The following is a 23,217-nucleotide window of genomic DNA, read 5'->3' as shown; positions in this document are numbered from 1 at the left end:
CAGGCCCAACCTACTCAACCTCTCCTCATAAGAAAATCCCTCCATACCCGGATCAACCGAGTGAACCCTCTCTGGACTGCCTCCGATGCCAATATATCTTTCCTTAGATAAGGGGCCCAAAACTGTTCCCAGTATTCTAGGTGCGGTCTAACTCATGCCTTGTATAGTTTTAGCAAGACTTCCCTATTTTTATACTCCATTCCCTTTGACATAAAGGCCAAGGACAGAGAAGAACAAAAATCAATACAATTGCAAAAAAATCCAATTTAATGATAGCTGTGGAATCTTGCAAGTTCTTGTCCTGGAGGTGGGGGGAAATATTTGTTTGTGAGGGAGCGGGGTGGGGGTGGGGAGGCGCAGGGAATGATTCCTGTGCATAACTGGATAGGCGCAAGACACGTCTAATATTAAGCCTCAGGTCCTCATTATCATCAAAGCAGCGAGCTGCAGGCATCAAATGGGGCATCCTCCAAGTGCTCATCAGGGAATAAAGTGCTGCTCTGCCAGCATATGGCCCCGGTTATGTTCCCAAAGGAGATTAGGAGAGGGGTGAGAGTGGGAGGGGGACGATCGGGAGGGAGAATAGAGGTGGCCAGGATTGGGGAGGGCGACCTCTCACAGTGAGTGTGAACTGTACTCTCAGTGTCAATTGTTCACACCTAAATGCGCGTTCCGATTGACCCTCGCTACGATTCACACTTGCGGTACAAACTGAACCCTGTCATGCTACATTCTCATCCAAGCAAAGAATACTGAAAATTTTAAACTCAACGCTTGTTGCCAAAATGGATATAAATCTGCTCTGGGCAAAAAAAAAATAATGCTTGTAATCCAGTGATGCGCCACACCTAGATTCTGGCACCCAGAATGTTTCCACAGACCGCAAAAAACACATTCTCATGAGCAGTGTGAGAATATCTATCGATCTATAATCCCTCCTGATATTGCCTCTTAACAGCATCTGTTCAAATACGCTGGTATGCTGAACTAATCTTGTACCAAATGTACAGGGTGCACACCACAATACATTAATCAGAGTTTCTGATTACCAAAAGAAGGACAGGGTTTTGTACCTAGGCCTCAACTCACAAGCATCTCGCCCAAGGTGTACACGAGTCACGTGGAATATTTTATCAGTTTACATCAGGCCTGTATGGCCCGTCAGTTATTCCGCTGGAAGCAGGTAGTGCTGATTCCCCTGACCTATATCACAGGAAGTATCCAGTTCTGCCGGTGATGAGAGCAGGAAAAAGGCGATGGAAGCCTAAATTGCCGGTCGTTTTGCACAGCCCTAGATTGTGCAGGAGCCCAGCTTGGCCTGCACTTGCAGTTAGGATGTAAAAAGCGCCTCCAGCCTCCCAGTTGCCTTCCCTCTGTCACTCCATGGCAGGGTCTCGCGAGCAGCATGGCTCTGTGGCCCGCTTCAGACCCTCCACCAACTGCAGTGTCTCCGGGATTGTGCGGCAGGCTGGAAATTACTTTCCCAACCCAGGAAGTTTGGCCCCAGATGTTGTGGCAGTAACACGGGCGAAATAGTCAGCGTTCAAATTCATAACTCCTCTGAAACTGACTGCAGCCTCTGGAGTCGGCACATGTGCAGCTAAACGTGGATATCCAGAAGTTGCTGTCAGTGATTCTACGCTTCTCCCGAGGATGCGCTATTGTCAGGAGTGTGATGGAATACCCTCCACTCGCCTGGATGAGTGCAGCTCCCACAACACACAAGAAGCTTGACACCATCCAGGACAAAGCAGCCCCCTTGATTGGCGCCAAATCCACAAGCATTCACATCCTCCACCACCGACGCATAATGGCAGCAGTGTGTACCATCTACAAGATGCACTGCAGGAACTCACCAATGCTCTTTAGACAGCACCTTCCAAACCCACAACCACTACCATCTAGAAGGACAAGGGCAGCAGATACATGGGAACACCACCACCTGGAAGTTCCCCTCCAAGCCACTCACCATCCTGACTTGGAAATATATCACCGTTCCTTCACTGTCCTGGGGTCAAAATCCTGGAGCTCCCTCCCTAACAGCACTGTGGGCATACATACACCACATGGGCTGCAACGGTTCAAGAAGGCAGCTCACCACCACCTTCTCAAGGGCAATTAGGAATAGGAAATAAATGCTGGCCCAGTCAGTGACACCCACATTCCATGAATGAATAAAAAAAGGTCTTCTGGACTGGAATCAATGAAAAATCAGTGAATTGATCAGAACTTCCACTCTTATGCTATGTAAAAACCCTTGAAATAGTTTCACCTTATCGAATGAGGTGTAACTGGGATTTTAATGGTGTATTATGTTCATAATTACTGCTAAGCAGGCGCACAGTCTCTGTAAAGTAATTTTATACTTCTGGAATGATGTTAGACCTAGGTTAGATGTCAGGAGGTGGTTCTGCTGTCTCGTGTGATGGATGCCAACTCGCTACGAAGGACAGGCAATTCGGGGCCACAATGATCTCCTGGATTAGTTTTGGTTGCCTAGATTGGTTGGAGAGGAATTTGCCAGATACCCTACACCACCCCCTTTCCCCCACCCCCACCCAATTGGCCTGGGTTTTCAGCTAGTTTATCGTCTCTCCCAGGAGGCGGGCCGGAATTTTCAGGCTGCCGGGGTCTCCCGGCCTGCCACCTGAAGAGTGGATGGAGATCACACCGCTGGCAATACTGGCTGGCCGCAGGCACTTAATGCTCCAAGAAGCGTTACTTACCTGGAGATGTGATTTCTACCCCTCAGCCAGGAGGAAAATTGGCCACCAGCTCTCTCGTCCCAGAATCACCCCCAGCAGCTGCAGTGGACAGGACTCGGGCTGCTAGTCCCAGAGTCCAGGATCCAGGTAAGTGTGGGGCAGTCTCAGGGTAGTAGTGGAGCGGTTGAGTAGATGTGGGGGCAGGGATGTTGGTAGAGAGGCCCGGGGGAGGGAGCACCTGGGGGGGGTGGGGGGGGGAAGACCTTGTCGGGGAGGCAGTAGGAGGGGACCTGATGTTGAAAGGAGGCCATTGATGGAGACGCCCTCCTTCTCTCCTGAGGCCCAAGCAGGGTCACTTTTCGGGCTTACCCCCCACTTCTCCCGAACTCCTCCTGCCAGCATTTAAATTAAGATGGGGCAGGAAATACCCCTTCGGTGGCCATCACTTGGCGACTTAAGGGCCACATTTGGGGCAAGGGCAGGCGTGCCAGCCTAGACCTCGCCTATCCCAGCATAAAACTGCAGGGAGGTCAGGGCGGGCGGGAGGCCAGTGGGCAGGCCATCCGAGGAATTCTACGGGACCCCCCCACCCCCTCCTCAACTTGTTTGCCGGCAAACCCAATGACGGGGAAACGTGAAATTGGGCCCATGGTTTCAGGTGGGCGGGGAGTGTATACATTGCGATCATCGCACTTGAGTGGGTCAGCTGGGTGGACCACAGAGTCTTCACCTGTCCGTCAATGTCCATTCCTATAATTGTATTATTGGGACCTTTGTACCCGGAAAGACTGACAACCAGAAAGTCCTAATGTCCCCACCCTGAGGCCTGGGCCAACAGGGAAGCCCGAGTGGTCTGCAGCCCTACCTCAGTTTTCTACCCTTACCACTGGCTCTAGGCTGTGCCAGGCAGGCCCCAGGCATGAGAGTGACGCCAGTCAGGAAACCCTGCCACTTCCACCCAGCGCTGGGGTCGAGTGAGAAACAGAACTTGTACACGTATTAGATAAATATTGAATTTTTAAAAGTCAAAAGGAACACATTTTCTTTTGAAGTGAGACTATGTGGGTTGCAGACACTGTGTGGGTAATGGCTTCATGGCACCATCAATTTTCAAGGATGCAATCTTCAACAAATATGAAAAATATTTTATCATCATTTGTGGTCAAAATTCTTTTGACACACATTAAACGGCATCCACCATTTTAATGAGAGTGTCGTAATTCTGAAGGATCATTTGGTAATAACAGAGAAAACACTAAATCACCACCTCAGGCACAGACAAGATTATGACTGACTCATTGATAATAATGAAAGAATAACCATTATTTGTGTCTCCAATTCTTGGGAAAACCCTTTTGCGGATTACCTGGAAGGCTTGTCGTCAGGGTAAAGTAAATTGTTGCATTTGTATACTGTCTCATCACATCTCACAGGAACATCTCAAAGTGCTTCATGTACAATAAATTACTTTCAGATACAGTGGACTGTTAGCAGCCATTTTGTGCACAACAGTCCACAAGTTGCTGTAATGAATGACCAACTATCCATTTCTGGGGTAAGAAAGAATGTTGGCTAGAATTAGGAAAATGATTCAGGACATTTATAAATGCCATAGTTAGAGATTGATGGTGCCAACACCATAGCTGTAAACGCACATATTTTCTTTACACATCAGAGCCTATGTTGAAGTTTCCTCAATGGATAGATCACTTCACTGCAGTAGTCTCTCCCATCTTTGAGATGAGACATCAAATAAAGACTTTGTCTATCTGCTCAGTTGGATGTGAAAGATCCCATGCCACTATTCAAAAAAAAGCATGGGAGTTCTCCCAGTGCCTTGGTCAAATATTTGTCTCTCAACCGACATCACCAAAACAGATTATCTGGTCATTTATCTAATTGAAAATTGATAACGGATATAATGGGTTGGACGTAGTTGACTTATGAAGAATGTGTAAGGGCAGCACAGGACAGACAGAGATGGAGATTCATGGCAGTCAACCTTCTGGGAAGATGATACCAATGAACGGATAAACAAATGGATCTCATTGTTGTTTATGGGACCTTACTGTGTGAAATTTGGCTGCCGCATGTGTCTACATTACAACAATGGCTGTTTTTCAGAGGTAATTTAAGCTGAAAAGCCATTGGGACATTCTGAGGACACGTGAGGAGCTAAATTAAAGCCAATTTGTTCTTAAATTAGTCATATCAGTGACCAAGAATTAGATTTAAAGCTTTGCTAGGAACCCAACACTCTATAGATATCAGACTAAGTCCGTATTGTGTATGTAGAAGACTGCTTTACTAATTTTTTTGCCAATAAACATATATCTTGAAATTATGCTGTGGGACATATTACACACACACACACACACACACACACACACACACACACACACACACACACACACACACACTCCAAACTACACACCCACATCTGACAGAAAGATTTGTTAAACAAACATTGAAACATTGGCATTGAACCATCCCATCAACCTCACTCACTCTACATTTGAGTGGCACAGCATATGACATAGAAATAACAGAAGGCTGTTCAGCTCTTTGAACCTGTTCCACCATTCAAATAGATTGTGGCTGATCTGTGCATGCCTAATGTTGGTACATAATGAACATGATCTGTGGATGAAAATAGTTAGGTACATGTTCAGAATTCCTCACATAATGACCTCCCACTCACAGTTGCCTCATGATGGGGTGTTGAGTAGTTGTGAAGCAATTCCCCTCAGGAAAGGAGAATAAATTGGTAGGTGAGTCAACATACCCAGATTCTTATATACCTAGAAGCTGGGTTAGCAGTGCTGTCGTCAATATATCATTCACTGCTGATCTTGACTGAGAATTGCAATAATACCCATCGGAAATGGTAGTGTAGTGGTAATGTTACTGGACTAGTAATCCAGAAGCCCAGGATAATTTTCAGGAGACATGGATTCAAACTCCACCACAGCATCTGATGGAATTAAAATTCGGTTCAGAAAATCTGGAATTGAAAGCTAATCTCAGTAATAGTGACCATAAAACTATCATCAGTTGTTCTACAAAACATCCATCTGGTTCACTAACGTCCTTTTAGCAAAGGAAATCTGCCATCCTTTCCTGGTCTGGCCTATATGTGACTCCAGACCCACAGCAATGTGTTGTCTAAATGCCCTCTGAGGTGGTCTAGGAAACCACTCAGTTCAAGGGCAATGCGGGAAGGGCAACAAATACTATTGCTTTGCCAGTGAGGCTTACGTCCCCTGAAAAATTAAAAAAATAAATCCACCTGCTCTTCATTCCTAATTGATCCTTTTCTTTGAAGGAAAGTTTTTTTTTTAAACTGCTTCCTTTTCACAGCGTCGCAGTCTTTGGCTGTGTGAATTGCTGCTTTAGCTCTCCTGTCTTTGCCACCACCTCTATGTCCGGGGAAATATAGCGAATCTTGGCTTTCAATGCTTCGATCAAACACCTGAAGCCCCTCCTTTGGAAATGTTTTGTTAACTGGAGCAATTGCAAGGCACTGGAGCAGCTTTCCATATTCCCCCCTATCAGCTTTGTAGGCACATACCCGATGGATTGAATAGCTCATTATTACTCACTACTTCCAACTGAAAAACAGCTTATCAGGGAGGTGCAGTAAACGCCTCTACTTATAATCGAGAGATAGGGGATAAGGGTGCTCCTGTTACAATTATGACGGATGTCAATGCTGGCAAGTCAATGCAAGTAAGGTGAATTAAACTGCTTAACTTCCACTCACACGTGTACATAACAGTGCCCCTGTGGTTCCCACTAAATTTCATAGCTCCAGACTGGTACATGTGCAATAGCGCTCTCAATTTCGTGGCAAATTACAGCACACATACAAGCACTGACATTTGCTGAGTGTTGTCAGCTTACTGGTCTAAAGGGTAAACACATGGCCCAAGGCTCCTTGTTCGCAAGTTTTTCCACAATTTTTCTCCACCTCCTTTGCACAACTATTTGTGAAAAAAAAACGCAGAAAATCTTACCTTAGAACTGTGCATGAAAAAAGCCTTGTGAAAAGATTCCAGTTATAATGCAAGAAAATGAGGCCTTCCCCATGATTTGGTTTACCCCGGTGAGCAGCTAAGCCATAGAGAGCAGCACGGGCCTGCAGGTTTGATCCCTGCAAAGCTGATCTCAGCAATGAGAGTGGTAGGAGTGCACTTTGCGCCACATTGGCTCACTTGGTAGTGGTCTCACCTTTGAGTCAGTAGGGTTTTGGTTCAAACCCCACTCCAGGACTTGAGCATATAACTTACAATGGCCGAGGCAGTGCTGGATGGGCCAAGGTGCCCGTCCCCCCTCTTCAGGTGGACTTCAAACGATCCAGCGTTCCAATTGAAAGAAGAGCAGGAAAATTTCCTTGGTGTCTTCACCAACATTCCCCACCCCCGGAACCAACCACACCAATATAAAACTACACAACTGGTAACTGTGTTTGCTCACATAACAACAATGATTGTGCTTCAAAAATAACCCACTGGTTGTGATTCAAAGTCTCTGAGATGCTCTGTAGAAATGACGTGGTGCAATTTAATCTTTCCAACTAGCTTCAGTGCCATGACTGGGTTAAAGGGGGGACATGAGAGCCTGCTCCTGATCATTATCCAGAGACCCCCTCTGTGCCCTGCTGAAAGTCTACATGTGCAGATGTTGGTTGGGCACCGTCTTTGGCAGTGGATTTGCTAACGTTTATTGTCAAGGTTTATAACCAAGTAATCTGTATTTGGATCTAGCACTGGAGGGTGCCTGGTGATTGTGAAATGGTATCATAGCAAGGAGTGAACATCTGCAAAACAGGAAGCGAGGGGAGAAATAAACAAGCTGTCACAGAAGATGGGTGGAAGAAAATTGTGGGACCAACGGCAATTAAAGGTGGTCTGACAGAACTTTTCAGATACAGATTGGGTGCTAGAAGATGTGCTCAAAAGGAAAGCTGCCTGCTCAGAGCATTGCTCTCTCAGATTTACCTTCTGATCTGCTATTCCTCATGTTACAGGCTCACTGAGCACCAGGAACCCTGACATTGCACACGTTCACCATTTTGGTGGCTATGCATTCATGAGTTCGGAAGAGCCATGATGTCCTGCACCAGAAGGCTCCAGATCCTAGCCCTGAATCGTGAACACATCTAAGATAGCATCAAATGTTAAAAGGCTGTTGCAGTCATTTGTCCTCTTGCAAGCTCAAGTACAAGAGAATGTGAAAATTGGGAAAAGGAGGAGGCTCAGTCAGCACACAGCAACCTCCGTCCTCTGAGAAATCTATCTGCCCCAATGTTATCAAACAAGTAACCTCAAGTCAACTAACGAGAACTGCACTATCCCTCCTTTCAGCTCCCTCGTGCTATTTGAGCCCAGGACAGAGCAGGCTTTACAATCATCCCATCATGACACTATTTAAATGCTGAAGCATGTAGACATGGAATAGGTTCTGCATGTTTATTCCTGCAGCTGTACTTATTCAGCAAAGGAAGTACGGAATTCATCAGTAACCTACAGGGCCCACTAAAATGTGTATCTCTGACGCTGTTTGCAAGGCAGAAATTGGGCCCTTTAAAGTGTATTCTTGATAATAGGAGTCCCACAGACCTGCCATCGACAGCACTCTCTCAATGTAAAAGTGACGTGAGGTTCATGCATGTGATGACGCCCCAGAGCAAACAATAAAAAGTCCTTGGTCTGCCTCATGTTCATTCTTTCTGTGAAGAAAGCCAGAGAGTTATCTCTACCTCAACTGCTATCATCTTCCACTCAACATAGTGCCCAAAGTGACAATTTGATGGATTCCCGGTATACATTTTTATAATTGTTTTCAAATCCATCTCGATTAGATTCACAAAAGGGGAGTTGACAGTTTCAGTCATAATTGGAGCTTTGTTTTTTTTCTCGGTAACTTTAATTCAGCCTGTTTGTTTTGCATTTCAGATATTGCGCAATGTTAATGGGTTTACCTTACGATATTGTGCCAGTCGCTTTGTAATTTTTTTTTTATCCCCCTTTTCCCTTTTCTAAATGGTACAAATATGACCCCTTCAACACAGGCAACTAACAAGACACTCATTGTCTCGGGCAGGTGTTAGGTTGGAGTTGATTCGATGCCAAGACACAGATCTCAGCCAAATCTCTGAGCTAAGACAAGCACCAACCATTTGGTGCTTTTGCTGCAGCCAGTCAGAGACTCAACAATTTAAGGCTTAACACACACACATAAATCAGGCAGAGATGGTACCAGCAAACAGGCAGCCTCTTGGGCAACTACCTGTAGACAGTCTGTAAAATTCAGATCATGCCTGCTTGGCTTCTTCACTCCAGCTCAGCTGAATGAACCCCATCCAAACCCGAATAGTAAATTACACTGAATGAACTAAGAGACTGCAAATCACAAGGCTTTTCTAAACTTCTGACATAAAACATTACTTTTTAGAATTAAATTGGTACAGTTTCTGTTTTTCCCTCTGTACCTCGAGCATCTACTGGATTTTATCTCGTTTTGTTTTTCTCTGTTTGGCACCCAACCTTTCTATAAAGTTTAGATTGTAAGCTAAAGTTAATAAACGGCATTAGCTGAAAAAAGGTCTTTGTAGAATCTGAAAAATAAACAACAATGATTACAGCCCTGAAAGCACAGCCTGGGTTACTGTCATGCACTGGTCAAACTTGTTTGTCAGAAATTCTTCCCTCTGACATTTTAGTGGAGGTGTTAACCCATTTTAAATAATTTGTTTAATAGCTCTGGTGAAATAGTAGAGAGGAGTTACAGCAAACATATCAGGTATTTGTGCACTGGAATTGCAGGAGTAATATCAGGGGCCTGTTTTTGTTTTAGTTTGAATCAATGCTTAAAAGCTGCACAGCACAATTTGTCATTGCGAAACACATTGAGAGATAAACTTTGCAAGTGAAAGTGAACCACTGTGGATGCACGATTTGCAGGGATTGGGGACAGTTCATATTGGAAACAGAGATCTTCAGTAGATCTTCAGTTATTCAAACACTTCATGACCTTGTGATTTGACCAAAGTGCTTTCCAGCCAATGAAATACTTTTGAAGCGTAGCCACTTTTCAAATGTAGGAAACACAGCAGCCACTTTGTGCACAACAAGCTCCCTCAAACAGCAATGAGACAATGACGAGTTACTAGGTGTTGGTCGAGGGATAAATATTGACCAGGACAGCGGGGACAGCTCTCCTGCTCTTCTTCAAAATAGTGCCATGGGATCTTTTACACCCAACTGAGAAAGAAGATGTGGTACCCTCAGCTTTAATGTCTTATTTGAAAGGCGGCACCCCAAACTGTGTAGCACCCCCTCACTGAAGTGCCGCCCTAGATTCTGTGCTCAGGTTTCTGGAGCAGGACTTGAACCTACAAACTTTTGGCTCAGAGTGCTATCACTGAGTCATGGCTGCATAGCTTGATGTGTTAGTACATATGACACAGAGATTAAAAACATATGTCCAAGCTGTGTTTATGATTCAGTGGATAACCGGTGTGGTGTGTTGCTATGCCATATAGACCATAGGATCCCATTTCCAATTCCTGGTACAGTGCTGAGTTAGCTGAACTTAATCAGAGCAGTTGTTGGCTGCTGCAACAATAGCCTCAACACTCCAATGTTGGGATGTGGGAAAATCAGCAATCTCTGATCGCAGTCCAAACCTCTGCTGGGAAGTGTGCGTGTGGACAGGCCACATTGTCCTCCATGATAAAATACCCTGCTGACACTCGCTGATACTTGAGGAATGAACACTTGGGAATGGTATCAAAGGACTACCGGACCAGCAGAACCACACCCCAACAAGGTCAGCTCCTTGGTGCAATAGAGGGGAGAAAAGAATTGAGAAAAAAAGTATTTCTGAAGCCCGTACGCTTTCAGATACACTAAATGTCCAACCCTACCAAAGAAGCAACATATACAGCCTTGCAGTAATCATATACAGTGCAATACTGCACATTGCTACAAAGACCTATTGAAAGACAAAATGTTGTTTGTTACACTGAATTTCCAGTAACCCTGAACTTATGATGTGTTACAATATCACACTGTAATTATTTTTCACCCGTAAATATATTTGCAGAACTGGTAGAAGTAGCTTGCTTTAGGTTGGCTTGCTCTTGAATGCCCATTCATAAAAGACAATATGTCTGTTTCCTTTAGTCTTTTTACATCTGATTTAAATTATCCAATTTGAAGTCAGTACAGTGAAAAACTTGGTTTCAAAATTGCTTTTCCGTTCAAATAGAAAAAAAATCCCTACAGATAAAATCTGAATCTTTTTATTAAGACATTTTTAAAATATTCTTTAAAACTCAAAACATATTGAGACTGAATAAGTAACACAAAAATGGTATGAACGTTATCTTGTCAAAACTTTTAAAAAATGTTATTTCCAACTGTTCTCTCCTCTCCTAAAAGTGCAGACTCTTACCGTTTTATGATTTGATGGGTGCCAGCAGCACTGTGCTGCCATGCCCATGTAAAATATGGATGAAAAAGTCCATATGGTTCATTTTAGCTCATGTATCTTGAAAGAAACCTACCCTTCTGACCTCTAGCACAGCATCCATAGAATCACAGAGCTTTACACCAATTAGCCCAATGTGTTTGTGTCAACGCTGACACTAGCAAAGAGCTAGAACAATCAGAAATTAACCCCACACTCCTAGTTTACTCCTCAACAATCCGAATCTTACTCTGGTCCAAATGTTTATTTACTCTTCCCTTAATGCCTTAACCCCTTCCTGTGACAAAGCATTCAACGCTCCAACAAATCTCTGTCTGAAGCATTTTCTCCAAACCTCTCTCCTCATTCTCTTGGTGACTGTTATCAATTGGTACCTGCTCCTTACTGACGTCTGAATAAGAAGAAATATTTTTTTCCTACTTATCCATCAAAACTGTTCATGAAACAGAGGCCTCTATTAAGATCCATTCCAGCCTTCTCTATTCCAGATCCAACCACTTCTTAAAAAACATCAAGATTTTTGCCTCGACTAACCAAGCTGACATTCTTTCTAAGTGCTTCTTCCAGGCATCCATTCTGAGTGCACCTTTCACTGGTTGGAACTTGTGCGTATTTTTCTCCTTTCAATTTAAACGGAAGTCGTCTTCCAGATTTGCCTTCTCAATACGATCTCAATATGATCTTTTTACCTCAATGACCTCAGCCGTCTCCTTTGATGACTGAAGAACTCATGTGGTTTTGGACAGTCAGGGCAGGTTTGCTGAGTCCTTCCTGCCTGATGGTGTGGGATTGGAGGCGGTGGGGTGTGGGGAGGGAGTAGGGTGGGGGGGAAGTGGGGGTGCGCAATGGAAGGAGTCACACGAGATGCTACTTAGGGAAAAATATAAGAGCTTTAATCCAGATTACCTTCTATTCAATTACTGAAGATGATTGCTCAGAAGATATTAGCTAAAGATCTGAAAAAATACACATACATATTGAAAATTCTTTTGCTCAAATTTTGTGAGTGCACTGCCAATCCCTAGTTGCCCTTCAGAAGGTGGTGGTGAGCCGCCTTCTTGAACCGCTGCAGTCCATGTGGTGTAGGTACACCCACAGTGCTTTTAGAGAGGGAGTTCCAGGATTTTGATCCAGCAACGATGAAGAAACAGCAATATATTTTTGAGCCAAGAGGAAATGTGACTTGGAGGGGAATTTGCATGTGGTGGTATTCCCGTGCGTCTGCTGTCCTTGTTCTCCTGGGTAGCAGAGGTCACGAGTTTGGAAGGTGCTGTGAAAGGAGGCTTGGTGAGTTGCTGCAGTGCATCTTGTACATGGTGTACACTGCTGCTACAGTGCGCTGGTGGTAGAGGCATTAAATGTTTAAGGCATGATAGAGCGGGCTACTTTGTCCTGGACGGTATTGAGCTACTTGAGTAGCACTCATCCAGGCAAGTGGAGAGTGTTCCCTCACACTCCTGACTTGAGACTTGTCGATGGGGGACAAGCTTTGAAGAGTCAGGAGATGAGTTACTCAATGCAGGATTCCCAGCCTCTAACTTGTTTTTGTAGCCATAGTATTTAGCCACATATTTATATATTATATAACTAGTTACACATATATGTTTACAAATGAATATAAAGTATACACAAACATTGATACACAAATTGTAGCCCATTTAAATCTGAGGTGCCATTGATTGGCTTTCGTACTGTTGGAAGATTTCTCAACAATAATCACTGGATTATAAAATATGAATACTTTCTGGAATTTCTATCATCCTTGAACACAGAAAGGCAGGGAACTGAATATAAATGGCTGCCAATCAAAATCCGCCGACAGAGAACATACTTCTGTTACATTGACTATAGGAGGTCTTGTGGTGCAATGGGTAGTGTCCCTGTCCCTGAGCCAGGAGCTCCAGGTTTGATTCCCACCCCGGGGGCAGAATTTTTCAGTTGGTGAGTTGGGGGCGGGGCCCGCTCGCCGATGCGAAAATGTTGCGAGATGACGTCAGGGGGAACCCCCGACATCATTCCGCCCCATTTACATATTCAGGAAGGCGGGGGGACTGCGCGATCAGCTGTCTGCCCGCCGACCTGTCGATGGCCAATTGAGGCCATTGACAAGGTAGTTAAAACAATTAAAGGACCTGCCCGTCCAACCTTAAGGCTGGTGGGCAGGCCAAGAGCCCCGGCGGGCTTCTGAAAAAACATGAAACCTCATCCACCGGCGGGATGAGGTTTCATGTCGGTTTTAAAAAACTTTAATAAAGTTTCTGTGATATTTAGTAACATGTCACATCTCGTGTGACATTGTCACATGAGGGGGACATGTTAATAATTTTTTTATTTTTAAGACCTGTTAATGATTTTTTTATTTTTCTATTTTTAAACTTTCAAACACTGTCAGCGATTTCCCTGAGGCAGCACTTAGTCTCAGGGAGATGTGCGCTCTGTCGTGCGCATGTGTGAAAGAGTACACTCTGGCAGTTGGGTAATCCTCCCCCCGCCCGCACAGGAAGCGCATAGTGCTTCCCGTCGGGCGGCCCGCCCACTTAAAATGGTGGCGGGGCCCGTTTCGGCGGTGGCGATCAGCTGCCTGCCCGCCCACCAAGGGCAAAATTCTGCCCCAGGAATCTGCTGAGGATGGCAGATTCATAACATGGCAAGCAGGTTGAGTATCAAACTGTCAATCCTTCAGATTTAGGCCAGTGACTGGTGATAAGAGTTGGAGAGATTCCTGGTCATCCATGTGATGGAAAGAACATTGGAGCCTCTACCTTGACTGTCCATAGCTCCAGACCACAACATGCATATACAAGTGCATGCTTTTTAAAAATTCATTCATGGGATGTGGGCATCGCTGGCTAGGCCAGCATTTATTGCCCATCCCTAATTGCCCTTGAGAAAGCGGTGGTGAGCTGCCTTCTTGAACCACTGTAGTCCATGTTGCCACAGCAACTCAGACTCCCTGAGTGAACTGTAACAAACCGCCACCACATTAGCTATGGAAGCAAAGCCAAGGCTTCAATTTTAACTGTCCTCTCCCTGCACTGGTCAGAGACCGCATAGCGCAGTCAAGCCGGAGTAGGGGACCCACCCCGGGCCTTGACATGTGAACCTGCTCCTCCCCAGGCTTCTCAGATGGATTGGTCCCTCCCTACAATAAAATCAGGGCCTAAATGATACAAAAATGACTGAAGGCCTATAATTCCAGGAAACATTAACACTTTTGGAACTGAGATAGCAGTCAGATTCAGACAAAAAGAACTGTAATTGAATCTTCCTGGTCATGGGCTCACTTGAATGGAAATGGGGGTAATTAAAAGCAATATTGAAGCTAGCCTCTGCAACGTTGCACAAAGCTTCCTAGAAAAATGCCCAACTTAATCCATCAAAACAAGGTATCAAATTAAATCGCATAAGTATTATAAAAAGAAAGTGTTTGACTGTGAGTTTGAGACAAAGCGACCTTTCATCTGCCAGCCTGTGTGATGTGGTGGACAATTGGTGCCACAACCAGGTAACAACTTGTTTGGTTGAGTTATTGAATGAACAGGTGCCTTTGCTTGAATGAATAGCAGCAAGAGAGGGCTGGCATTTCTGTGCAGGGTTCACTTGTCTGAGCATGTATCAATCAAATAGACATTGCTTTGTAAGTAAGCTTAGTCCAACAGTTACTTCACATTGCTTCATTGGAATAATAAAAGCAAAGGTTTGGTTTTGTAATGATAATAAATAGTTTTCAGTTGGAGAACAAATGTTAGTATTGAATACAAATTACAGAACTATGAACATCCATACCACCATGGGTGGAATTATATATAGACAACAGGAGACTCGTCCGCCAGCTGGAGAGACACTTAACTGGGCAGCAGTGGGCCTTCCCCAGGATCAAGGACCCCCCAGGGCAGAAGTCCTGCCTAGCAGAGCTCCCAGCCAATCAGATGCCAACAGCTCTTCATTGCTCGACAGTGCCATCAGGGAGGCAGTGGGTGGTGCCGGCAATACAACCACCTGAGATCCAGGATCGCTGAGGGAAACAGGCCACAGGTAAGTGATGACAGGAGGGGGTGGGTGTTGTGGGACACCTGGGGATGGGAGGTCAGCAGCATGGGCAGGGGAGTGGTTCATGGTGGGCCCTGCACTTTCTGATGCTGGGTCCCTCGATCAGACTTTGAGGGCCGTTGAACAAGGGACCCCCTGGAAGCCTGCAAGCATGATGAGTTCCCCTACCTATTGGGATGAGGCCCTTAACTGGGCATTAATCCCCATTTAAAGGGCCTCGATTGGTGGCAGGACAGGAAGGCTGTTCATGAGCCTGCCCGCTACAGATTTAATCAGGGCAGAGGCGAGAAGTATGGTATGTACAGGTTGTGGAACAGGATCCTTCAAACTGCCAGCTGATTCTCAGCTCCTTACTACAAGGACATGTGCAATCATGTTCCTACTGTTCAATCATACCATTGATATGATGGAAGGAATGAAGAAGCTGCAACTATATTGTTATTTGAAAATGGCACTGGTTTCATCTCTAGTTGACAGTGGGCACAGTGCAAGTCTGTCTCAAGGGGTCTAGATTCAGTCAAGTATGAAATCTGGAGCCAATTCAAACATTCAATTTGCAACAGCTAGGATTAAACATTTTCTCCTGAGATTTGAAAGCAGTTACATTACATTAACCTGTATTTTTGTTAACTTTTTTGTAGTTTTTAACTTATTGCTACATATGTTTGTACTGAATTTACATAAAGGAATAGCTATTTTGTGCTGCACACTCTGTACTTAGGAGTTGCTCAAGGTGCAAATGTGAATTTGCATTGATTTGGATAGACTATAATAGACTATATACAATAGACAATATATAATAGACTAATATACAATAGACTAACAGCTAGTTACACCTATACCACAGCAACTAATATCAATGCATTAGTTTGAATATATAATGGCATTCGAGGGAGTGTGTTTGAATGCTATTAAAACCTGAGTCTGAGTCTTAGAACTCTGAGCCATGTGTCATTTCATGAAATTAATTCTGGTCCCTGTCAGCTAACCATAAACTATGGTTGAGAAATTCCTCAGATCTGCCTCTGCTCCACTGACGTTACTTTACAGGGAGTGTATCAGAAACCTCGTTTACACAAACCCGCTGCACTTTTGATGGAGTAATGGCAGCAAAGCAGAGGCTGCTGCAAATAATTTCCCCGAATATGTATTTGTATACTGTCAAATGCACTGTGACATTTTGCTGAGCAGTTTCAATCCAGCTTCTGGTGGACATGTGCTTACACCTCAAGACTGCTACAAAGATGCCTCTATAATCATCACTCTCATTTGGAAGATGGCAAGGGTAGGGAATGGAAAATGGTCCTGACTTAACTGTAGTAATAGTGAAGGAATTAATGCTTGCTCTTACTACAGGGTAAACGTGACAGTAATTTGTGGTCTCTGCATTTGTAGCAATGGCGTGAACTTAACCACTACTTAACCACTAGTTCTGCACTTTAAACGGCTGACAAAGTTCAGACTCATTTAGGACTAAGCGCGTTTTGAATGGCTTAATAAGCAATAATTACTGCTAAACAACCTTTTTGGCCCTGAAAAATTCCTTTCAGAAGTGTGGAGTCTCACTCCCTCAGAAGAAGGTCACTGTTGCAGATCTACAAATTTTTGATTTTATAATTTTAAAAAAAAACTTTTTCAGTTTGTCTCTTTTATCACACTCCCTCAACATCCATCTATATTTCCCAATCTTCATTTTACTTTCTCCACATTATTTCAAGTTTTATTTCCTACCTTGTATTTTCTGGCTTGGACATTGCCTAATTTTAATTCTGAGTAAGTGAATGGGTATTGAGTGAGTTAAAATCTGGTTTACCTGTGTGTCACAGTGAGGGTTCTTCAGTCTGACTGATTGAAGAACCTTGCTGTTTCTAGCACAGATCCCCAAGAGATGATGTTGTGTTGAAACAATTGCCCGATGACAGGAAGTCTGCACCCTAAAACTCTTTTGGCATCTGACAGTGAGGTGAACAGTAAGCATCATTCCTTCAGTGCTAACTGAATAACTGGGCCAATTGCTGTAATAAGGAATGCTCTTCAGAGGTCAGAGCTGATGTATATTGTTGGGACAAGGAGAGGGAGCTTTACTCTGTATCCACCTGAGTTATATTATATCTAAGAGACTCTGATGCTGATACTGGAAGAACTATCATTTCTCAACTTGATCATTCTAAAATATGCCAGAAAATAAAAATCTATGGGTAGAAATGACTGGTGGTGATAATGCTGTCAGAATGGTTATGATAAATTTATCTCTTTGGTATTGGAATGGTTTAATTCCTCCATTAAAATAATGTAGAGGAATTTGGAAAGAGCATATTAGGTGCTCGTTGTCTACAGAGGTTTCTACTGTCTAATTTGTAAGCTGAATGATCATGCAGATTTTTACGAGTTGTCCATCTAAGAGGGAAAATTACATGTTGGTGCAAAATTTGTTTTGCCCACTTGATGCAAATGTCACAATTCATTCATTGCACCCCATGACAAAAAACAATAGCACTGTGCAAACCTCTTGTCACAGGTTACATTGAAATGCCATGACAGAAAGGAGTAATTGAGACTCGAGGATAGAAATTATATTTTACAATGTTTTTGTAGTAATATTTAACACATTCAATCAAATTCCTCTCTCCACCAGCCCTTAGAATAGGAGAGGGGGAAATTAGGTAGGAATACATGTACGATAAAATCACCGACAGTCATTTCTACCCATGACCTTTCATGAGATACAACAGACTAGATAAATCACCAAAGCTGCAGGTATTATAACAGATTGAAAAGGCTACTTAAAAAAAAAAGGAGGTTCAACATAGTACTCAAAAAAAAATCATCAGAGAATCTAGTCTTTTCGTGCCTCATTCTGCGTAGCTGTCGAGTACCTACCTTGAATTTGGCTCTGTGCCTGAGGGTTAAAGGTGGCTGTGGGATTCAGTGAGGGCCGCGAGTTGGGAGCGGTAGTGGGGTGATGAGGGCTGAGCCTCATGGCCGAGCGACGAAGTTGCTCTAATTCACTGAGCCGTTCTGAGAAGGCCAGGCTGGCATTTTTACTCTGCTCTTCCAACTTCTGTCTATGTCCTGCAGGACACAGGAAAACATTCGGTCTTACTTTAAAGGAAAAGGAAAATAACGTCTCGATCATTTGTGCTGCAGGATTAGAACTTCAAAACAAAGATTTTTGCTGAGAAATTAGTTCCAGTTTTCTTTTCACTCTGTAGCTTTCCTTTATTCTCTCAATACCCACAAGAAAGGATGTTCTTTTTAACACCTCCTGTGAATCTGTCTCGTTTTTTTTTTGTGCATGACTTATTTTTTTTGCGGGAGTTGGCAAACATCGCACTAAATCTCTGCCATGGCCCTTTCAAAACTTAAAAGAAAACATTAAACCTAATTTTCATATCAGAACGTGTGGTAAAAGTTAGATCACAAACAATCTTTGCTGTAACCACTCCTCCCCCGCCCCACCCCGCCCCCCAACCCATTTTCCTTTTGTTGTTGCTTAAAGTCAAGGAGACAGGATAGTGTCATGAGATGAAAAAGGGGAAATCACTGATTCATGACCCAGACAGCTTACGCAGGTGCCAGAATTCAGGTGTTCTTTTGGACGACCCCCAAAACAGCAACGAGTGAAAAAAAATCAACCTCTGTTCAGGTATTTAGCCTGGCCTGACCCAAATCGAAATCCGAGGAGGATCCAGATTCAGGACAGAGTGACTAAATATTTGGTTCCCAATCGAGAGACAAGTCTATGCTTGTCAGATATCCTCATCTTCCCATGTCAATATTAGAAGCGTTAGATTTTCTGCTGCTGCTGAATCCAGGTGCACTCTCAGTGGGAAATGACATCTCCTGGTCTGTTTTTCTGTGCATTGGGCCACTCACGTTTGTGAGATGAGCTGCCCAGCAGAAGGTGGGAAGGAGGTGTTAGAAATTAGTCGTGGCAGATCTGCTCCAGCAGGGGTCGCTTGGTGCAATTTGGAAACAAACTGATGAATTGCAAAGGCCTTTTTGAGCCTCTCTGCCACCTATAGGAACGTTAGACGCCAATTGGGCATCCCTCATGCCCAACATTGCTATGGTGCAAAACATGGAAAAAAAATTAGCTGATGACTTGCATGGCATTCGGTCACTTGCACGGCATTCCAATAGGCTTCTCCACATAGCAGGAAGTCCCTGAAGTGATAGGGTAAGTGGAGTGATAGCAGAGTGGCTTTGAAAGACGTCTCTGCCTCAATTGCCAACTTACATTAAGGAGGCCGGTGAAAGTGGAGAGGAAAATCTAGCCCACAACGTCAAGCATACACTTCCTGTTCACCACATTCCAGACACCACATGCTGTCTAACCCAAATATCACTGTTACACTTTAAAATGAAGTATAGAGAAGAGCAAAGGCATTCAACTGGATTGTGCAGCAACACTTTTTAGGAACAGAAACTAGCACAGCCACAGTATCTGCAGCCTCTTAGGTATTCCAAGACAAGGTCAGGATTCTTAACACCAGCCTCAATAGCAACTACCCTTTCAATCAACTCATTCAATCTCTACCTAATGGAAATTAAACTCTGTAGCCTTAAAGGGGCACTGGCTCACATTAGCAGCAGAATAATATGCTGTACATTGGGTGATGCAATACTTCTTTCCCTATAAAGCACTGCATTTTTTTGGCTTACTATGTTAATCCCTTAGGAGATCCATAATAGAAATGCTATGGAAACAAAGTATTACTTCATTGCTTCATCATCAAGTATATTCAAGGCTGAGATAGACAGATCTTTAACCAGTGAGGAAATCAAAGGTTATGGGGACAAGGCAGGAAAGTGGAGTTGAGGATTATCAGATCACCATGATCTAATTGAATGGCGGAGCAGACTCGATGGGCTGAATGACCTACTTCTGCTCCTTTGTCTTAAGGTCTTTTGGCCTTATGATAAATACATACTGTTGCCCGGTTTTATAATCGCACCTCTTTCTCTGCTTGCTAATTCAATGCTTTCTTCCTTCTTCATTATTTTTCTCCTTTCTTCTCCCAAAGGCATGAGCTAATAATATCCACAACTAGATATCTTCCATTGATTATGGCAGCCCCTCAGTTCCTTGTTTAAGCAAGCTTTCTTCTTGACATTGAGTATTGGCAGACTATTTGACCAAAGAGGGCCTTACGGCTGATACATCCAGTTATCAGTAGGCTTCCACACATTTTCTGTAGGATTTAACTGTGTGTGAAGGAGGAAAACTACCTAATTTATTTTTCTTTTCTCAAGGTGGCTGAGGCTAGTGATCCTATCGCTGTCTTGGCTTACATCAGTTAATTCAGTACAAGCCATGGATCCAACTTGTGATCTTCCTGGTCTGGAAGGCTCAGTGTCACTCTTGTTGGTAGAATCCACTGGGCCATATCTTAGTCAAAATTTTGAAATGCCTATCGCTCAATTTGTTAATGGTCAGGTAACTTCTGATAAAATAGCAGCTCTCTGTGTTCACTCATTTTTCTTTCCCATGTGCCCTGTTCTATCCAGCATTGTTTACTCTACATCTTTATTACAACGGTGATGACAAATATGAAAAGAAAAAAATAACAACCAAGATTTTTGTTGTAGGAGTAATGGTAAGGCTATCAAGATTCACTTATTATGGAATAAATCAGACAGCATCTTCTGGTTTCCGACAATGTGCTGTAAAATGCGAAAATCTGGAAGTTGCTGTTTAATTTGTCCTGTTTGTCCATAAGCTGCACTACACCAGTACCTCACTAATGGCATGAAGTTGTGGTACTTACCTACTAATTACCCACAAAACATGCCAGAAAAAGTTAGGATTGCTGAATTCAGGTGTTTATTTATTCTTCATGGGATGTGGGAATCACTGGCAAGACAAGGGTTGCCCATCCCTAATTGCCCTTGGACGGAGTGGCTTGCCACATCATTTCAAAGGGCAGTTAAGAGTCAACCACATTGCAAGCACCTGGAGTCACATGTAGGCCAGACCAGGTAAGGATGGCAGATTTCCTTCCCTAAAAGTATATTAGTGAACCAGTTGGGTTTTTACAACAGTTGATAATGTTTGCATGGTTTGAGACTGGCTTTTCAATTCCAGATTATTATTTGACTTTAAATTCCACCAGCTACCACGTGGGATTTGAACCCTTGTCACCAGAGCATTAGCCTGGCCTCTAGATAACTAGCCCAGTGACATTACCACTATGCCTTCATCTCCCATGAGAGAATTAACTGTGATAAGCCTTAATTCATGCCAAACAACCTCCCTAGCTCTGAAAATTTAATTTTACACATGTAGAATTTCATTCCTTTAGAATTTAATTATTGTTGGAGTTTTCTTTCTGTCTCTTTTATCTCTCTCTTTTCATTTTGTCTTTTTTCCCTCATTTAATTTTGCTTTCTGTACATGACTTTACATTGGTTTAAAGGGTTGGATTTTACAGGGGGCGGGGAGGGAAGGTCCTGGATTCTCTTGGTGCACTGTCTCCAGATTGAAGGGACCACACATTTGTTGCTGACTTCCTTGGTCACTGCTATCCACACCTACTTGGTTGAAGGGGTTTTCCCTCTTCTCCCTGCTTTGGGAGAGCTCACTTCATTGGAGCCACTCAAGCCCCACAGCAGGACTGCAGGTAAGATTGAGAGATCAGGGGTGGGGAGGTGGGGTGAGGGGGAAACCTTCCCAGGTCTCCTCTCCATCCCTGTGGTTGCTGCAGCCTTACCCTGGTGAGTCCTTGTAACCCAGGCCATGGACCCTGCAATTAGAAATTCTCCTTTGACAGAATAGATGCTTCATACTGCCTACTCTCCCTGATTGGCTGGGAAGCTTGGAGGTGGAATGTTGATGCTGCAGCTACAGGAAAGAGCCTTGGCAAAGTCCACCAATTAGTTGAATGGGTTCCTGACCCAGAAATAGTCCCCTTGTTCCGACAGGGTCCAATTTCGTAAGCTCCACGCGTCTCAGTCAGGATTCTTCAATCTGATTGGATGAAGTGTCACGCTGTTGCTTGCCCTGCTCACATACGGTGCAGATTACCTATAGAGGGCGGTGCACCGAGGAAGACCTCTCAATACAGTAAGTTTATGATCAAAAGACTGTGAGCGCCCGTCAATGCAATGAACATCGAATGCTCGTCCTTCATCGCTCCCTGCCAAATCTGGGTCAAGGCTTCTTTTATCTTGTAGTGTGCTGAGCTGGGCACCAGAATCACATAATCGGAAACCAGGGGCATGTTTCATCACGTTGTCGATAGATATGCACTTTGTGGATGACAGGCATCATTCACAGGCCATTGACAAGTCCCTTTTGTCAACAGCAGATGAAAATGGCCATGGAGAAGCCAAGGTTCAGAGCTCATTCTGCAGAAAGTGTGGCGCCTTAGAACATAAAAGTTATTGGTGTAGGTGGGTATACATGATTGTAGAAACTAAAACTGGAAGTTCTTAACAGATTTCTGACATTGCTCAATCACAGAGATGCTATTTGCTGAAGGCAACTGAGAGCAAGACCTGTCGTCTCAGGCGCAATGAGTCATCAAAAGTTGTGTCTCAGTCCAGCGACTCACAATCCTGAACAGACATGCTTTTCTTGCCGGTTGAATACAAACTTTGGGAAACCAGTTCAATCTGAACTGAGAGAAACTGAGGTGAATCAATGTTGCCTATTGTAGCAAAACATACATCTGATGGGCAACGTGCTGTCTAAGCTATGCAGCCACGCAACAACCTGAAGGTTTCCACGCAGGTCCCTTTTATTTACCACGCCAGAAATTTTAAAGGGTGGTGCATTAAACAAATCACCTGCACACTCAATAGAATAACTTGGATGGTACATTGCTGATGGGTTAGCAGTAGAAAGAACGCCAAAGTACTTCACTTGCATCACCAGCATCGAAAGGTTCAACGATGCTGTTACTTTTACATTGCAGGAATTGGTTTTTAAGCCCACGTGATGAACTGACAGTTTCATCAGTTC

General features: G+C 43.8%; 1 protein-coding gene across 3 annotated transcripts in view; it reads right to left on the bottom strand.

Moving 5' to 3' along the window:
- The window catches only part of LOC144691768 (runt-related transcription factor 1-like), a 219,221-nt gene that overhangs the window by 11,802 nt on the left and 184,202 nt on the right, over positions 1–23,217 (bottom strand). For 2 of the 3 annotated variants that reach the window (XM_078560216.1, XM_078560217.1), the window contains one exon: positions 18,132–18,323. The exons of the other annotated variant lie outside the window; for it this stretch is intronic. In XM_078560216.1, the coding sequence (XP_078416342.1) occupies positions 18,132–18,323 (192 nt within the window). The remainder of the gene's footprint in view (positions 1–18,131; positions 18,324–23,217) is intronic. 3 annotated transcript variants of the gene reach the window in all.

Source organism: Cetorhinus maximus, chromosome 16 (assembly GCF_964194155.1).
Source record: "Cetorhinus maximus chromosome 16, sCetMax3.hap1.1, whole genome shotgun sequence".
NCBI classification, from domain to species: Eukaryota; Metazoa; Chordata; class Chondrichthyes; order Lamniformes; family Cetorhinidae; genus Cetorhinus; species Cetorhinus maximus.
This window is presented reverse-complemented; position numbering and strand designations above follow the sequence as displayed.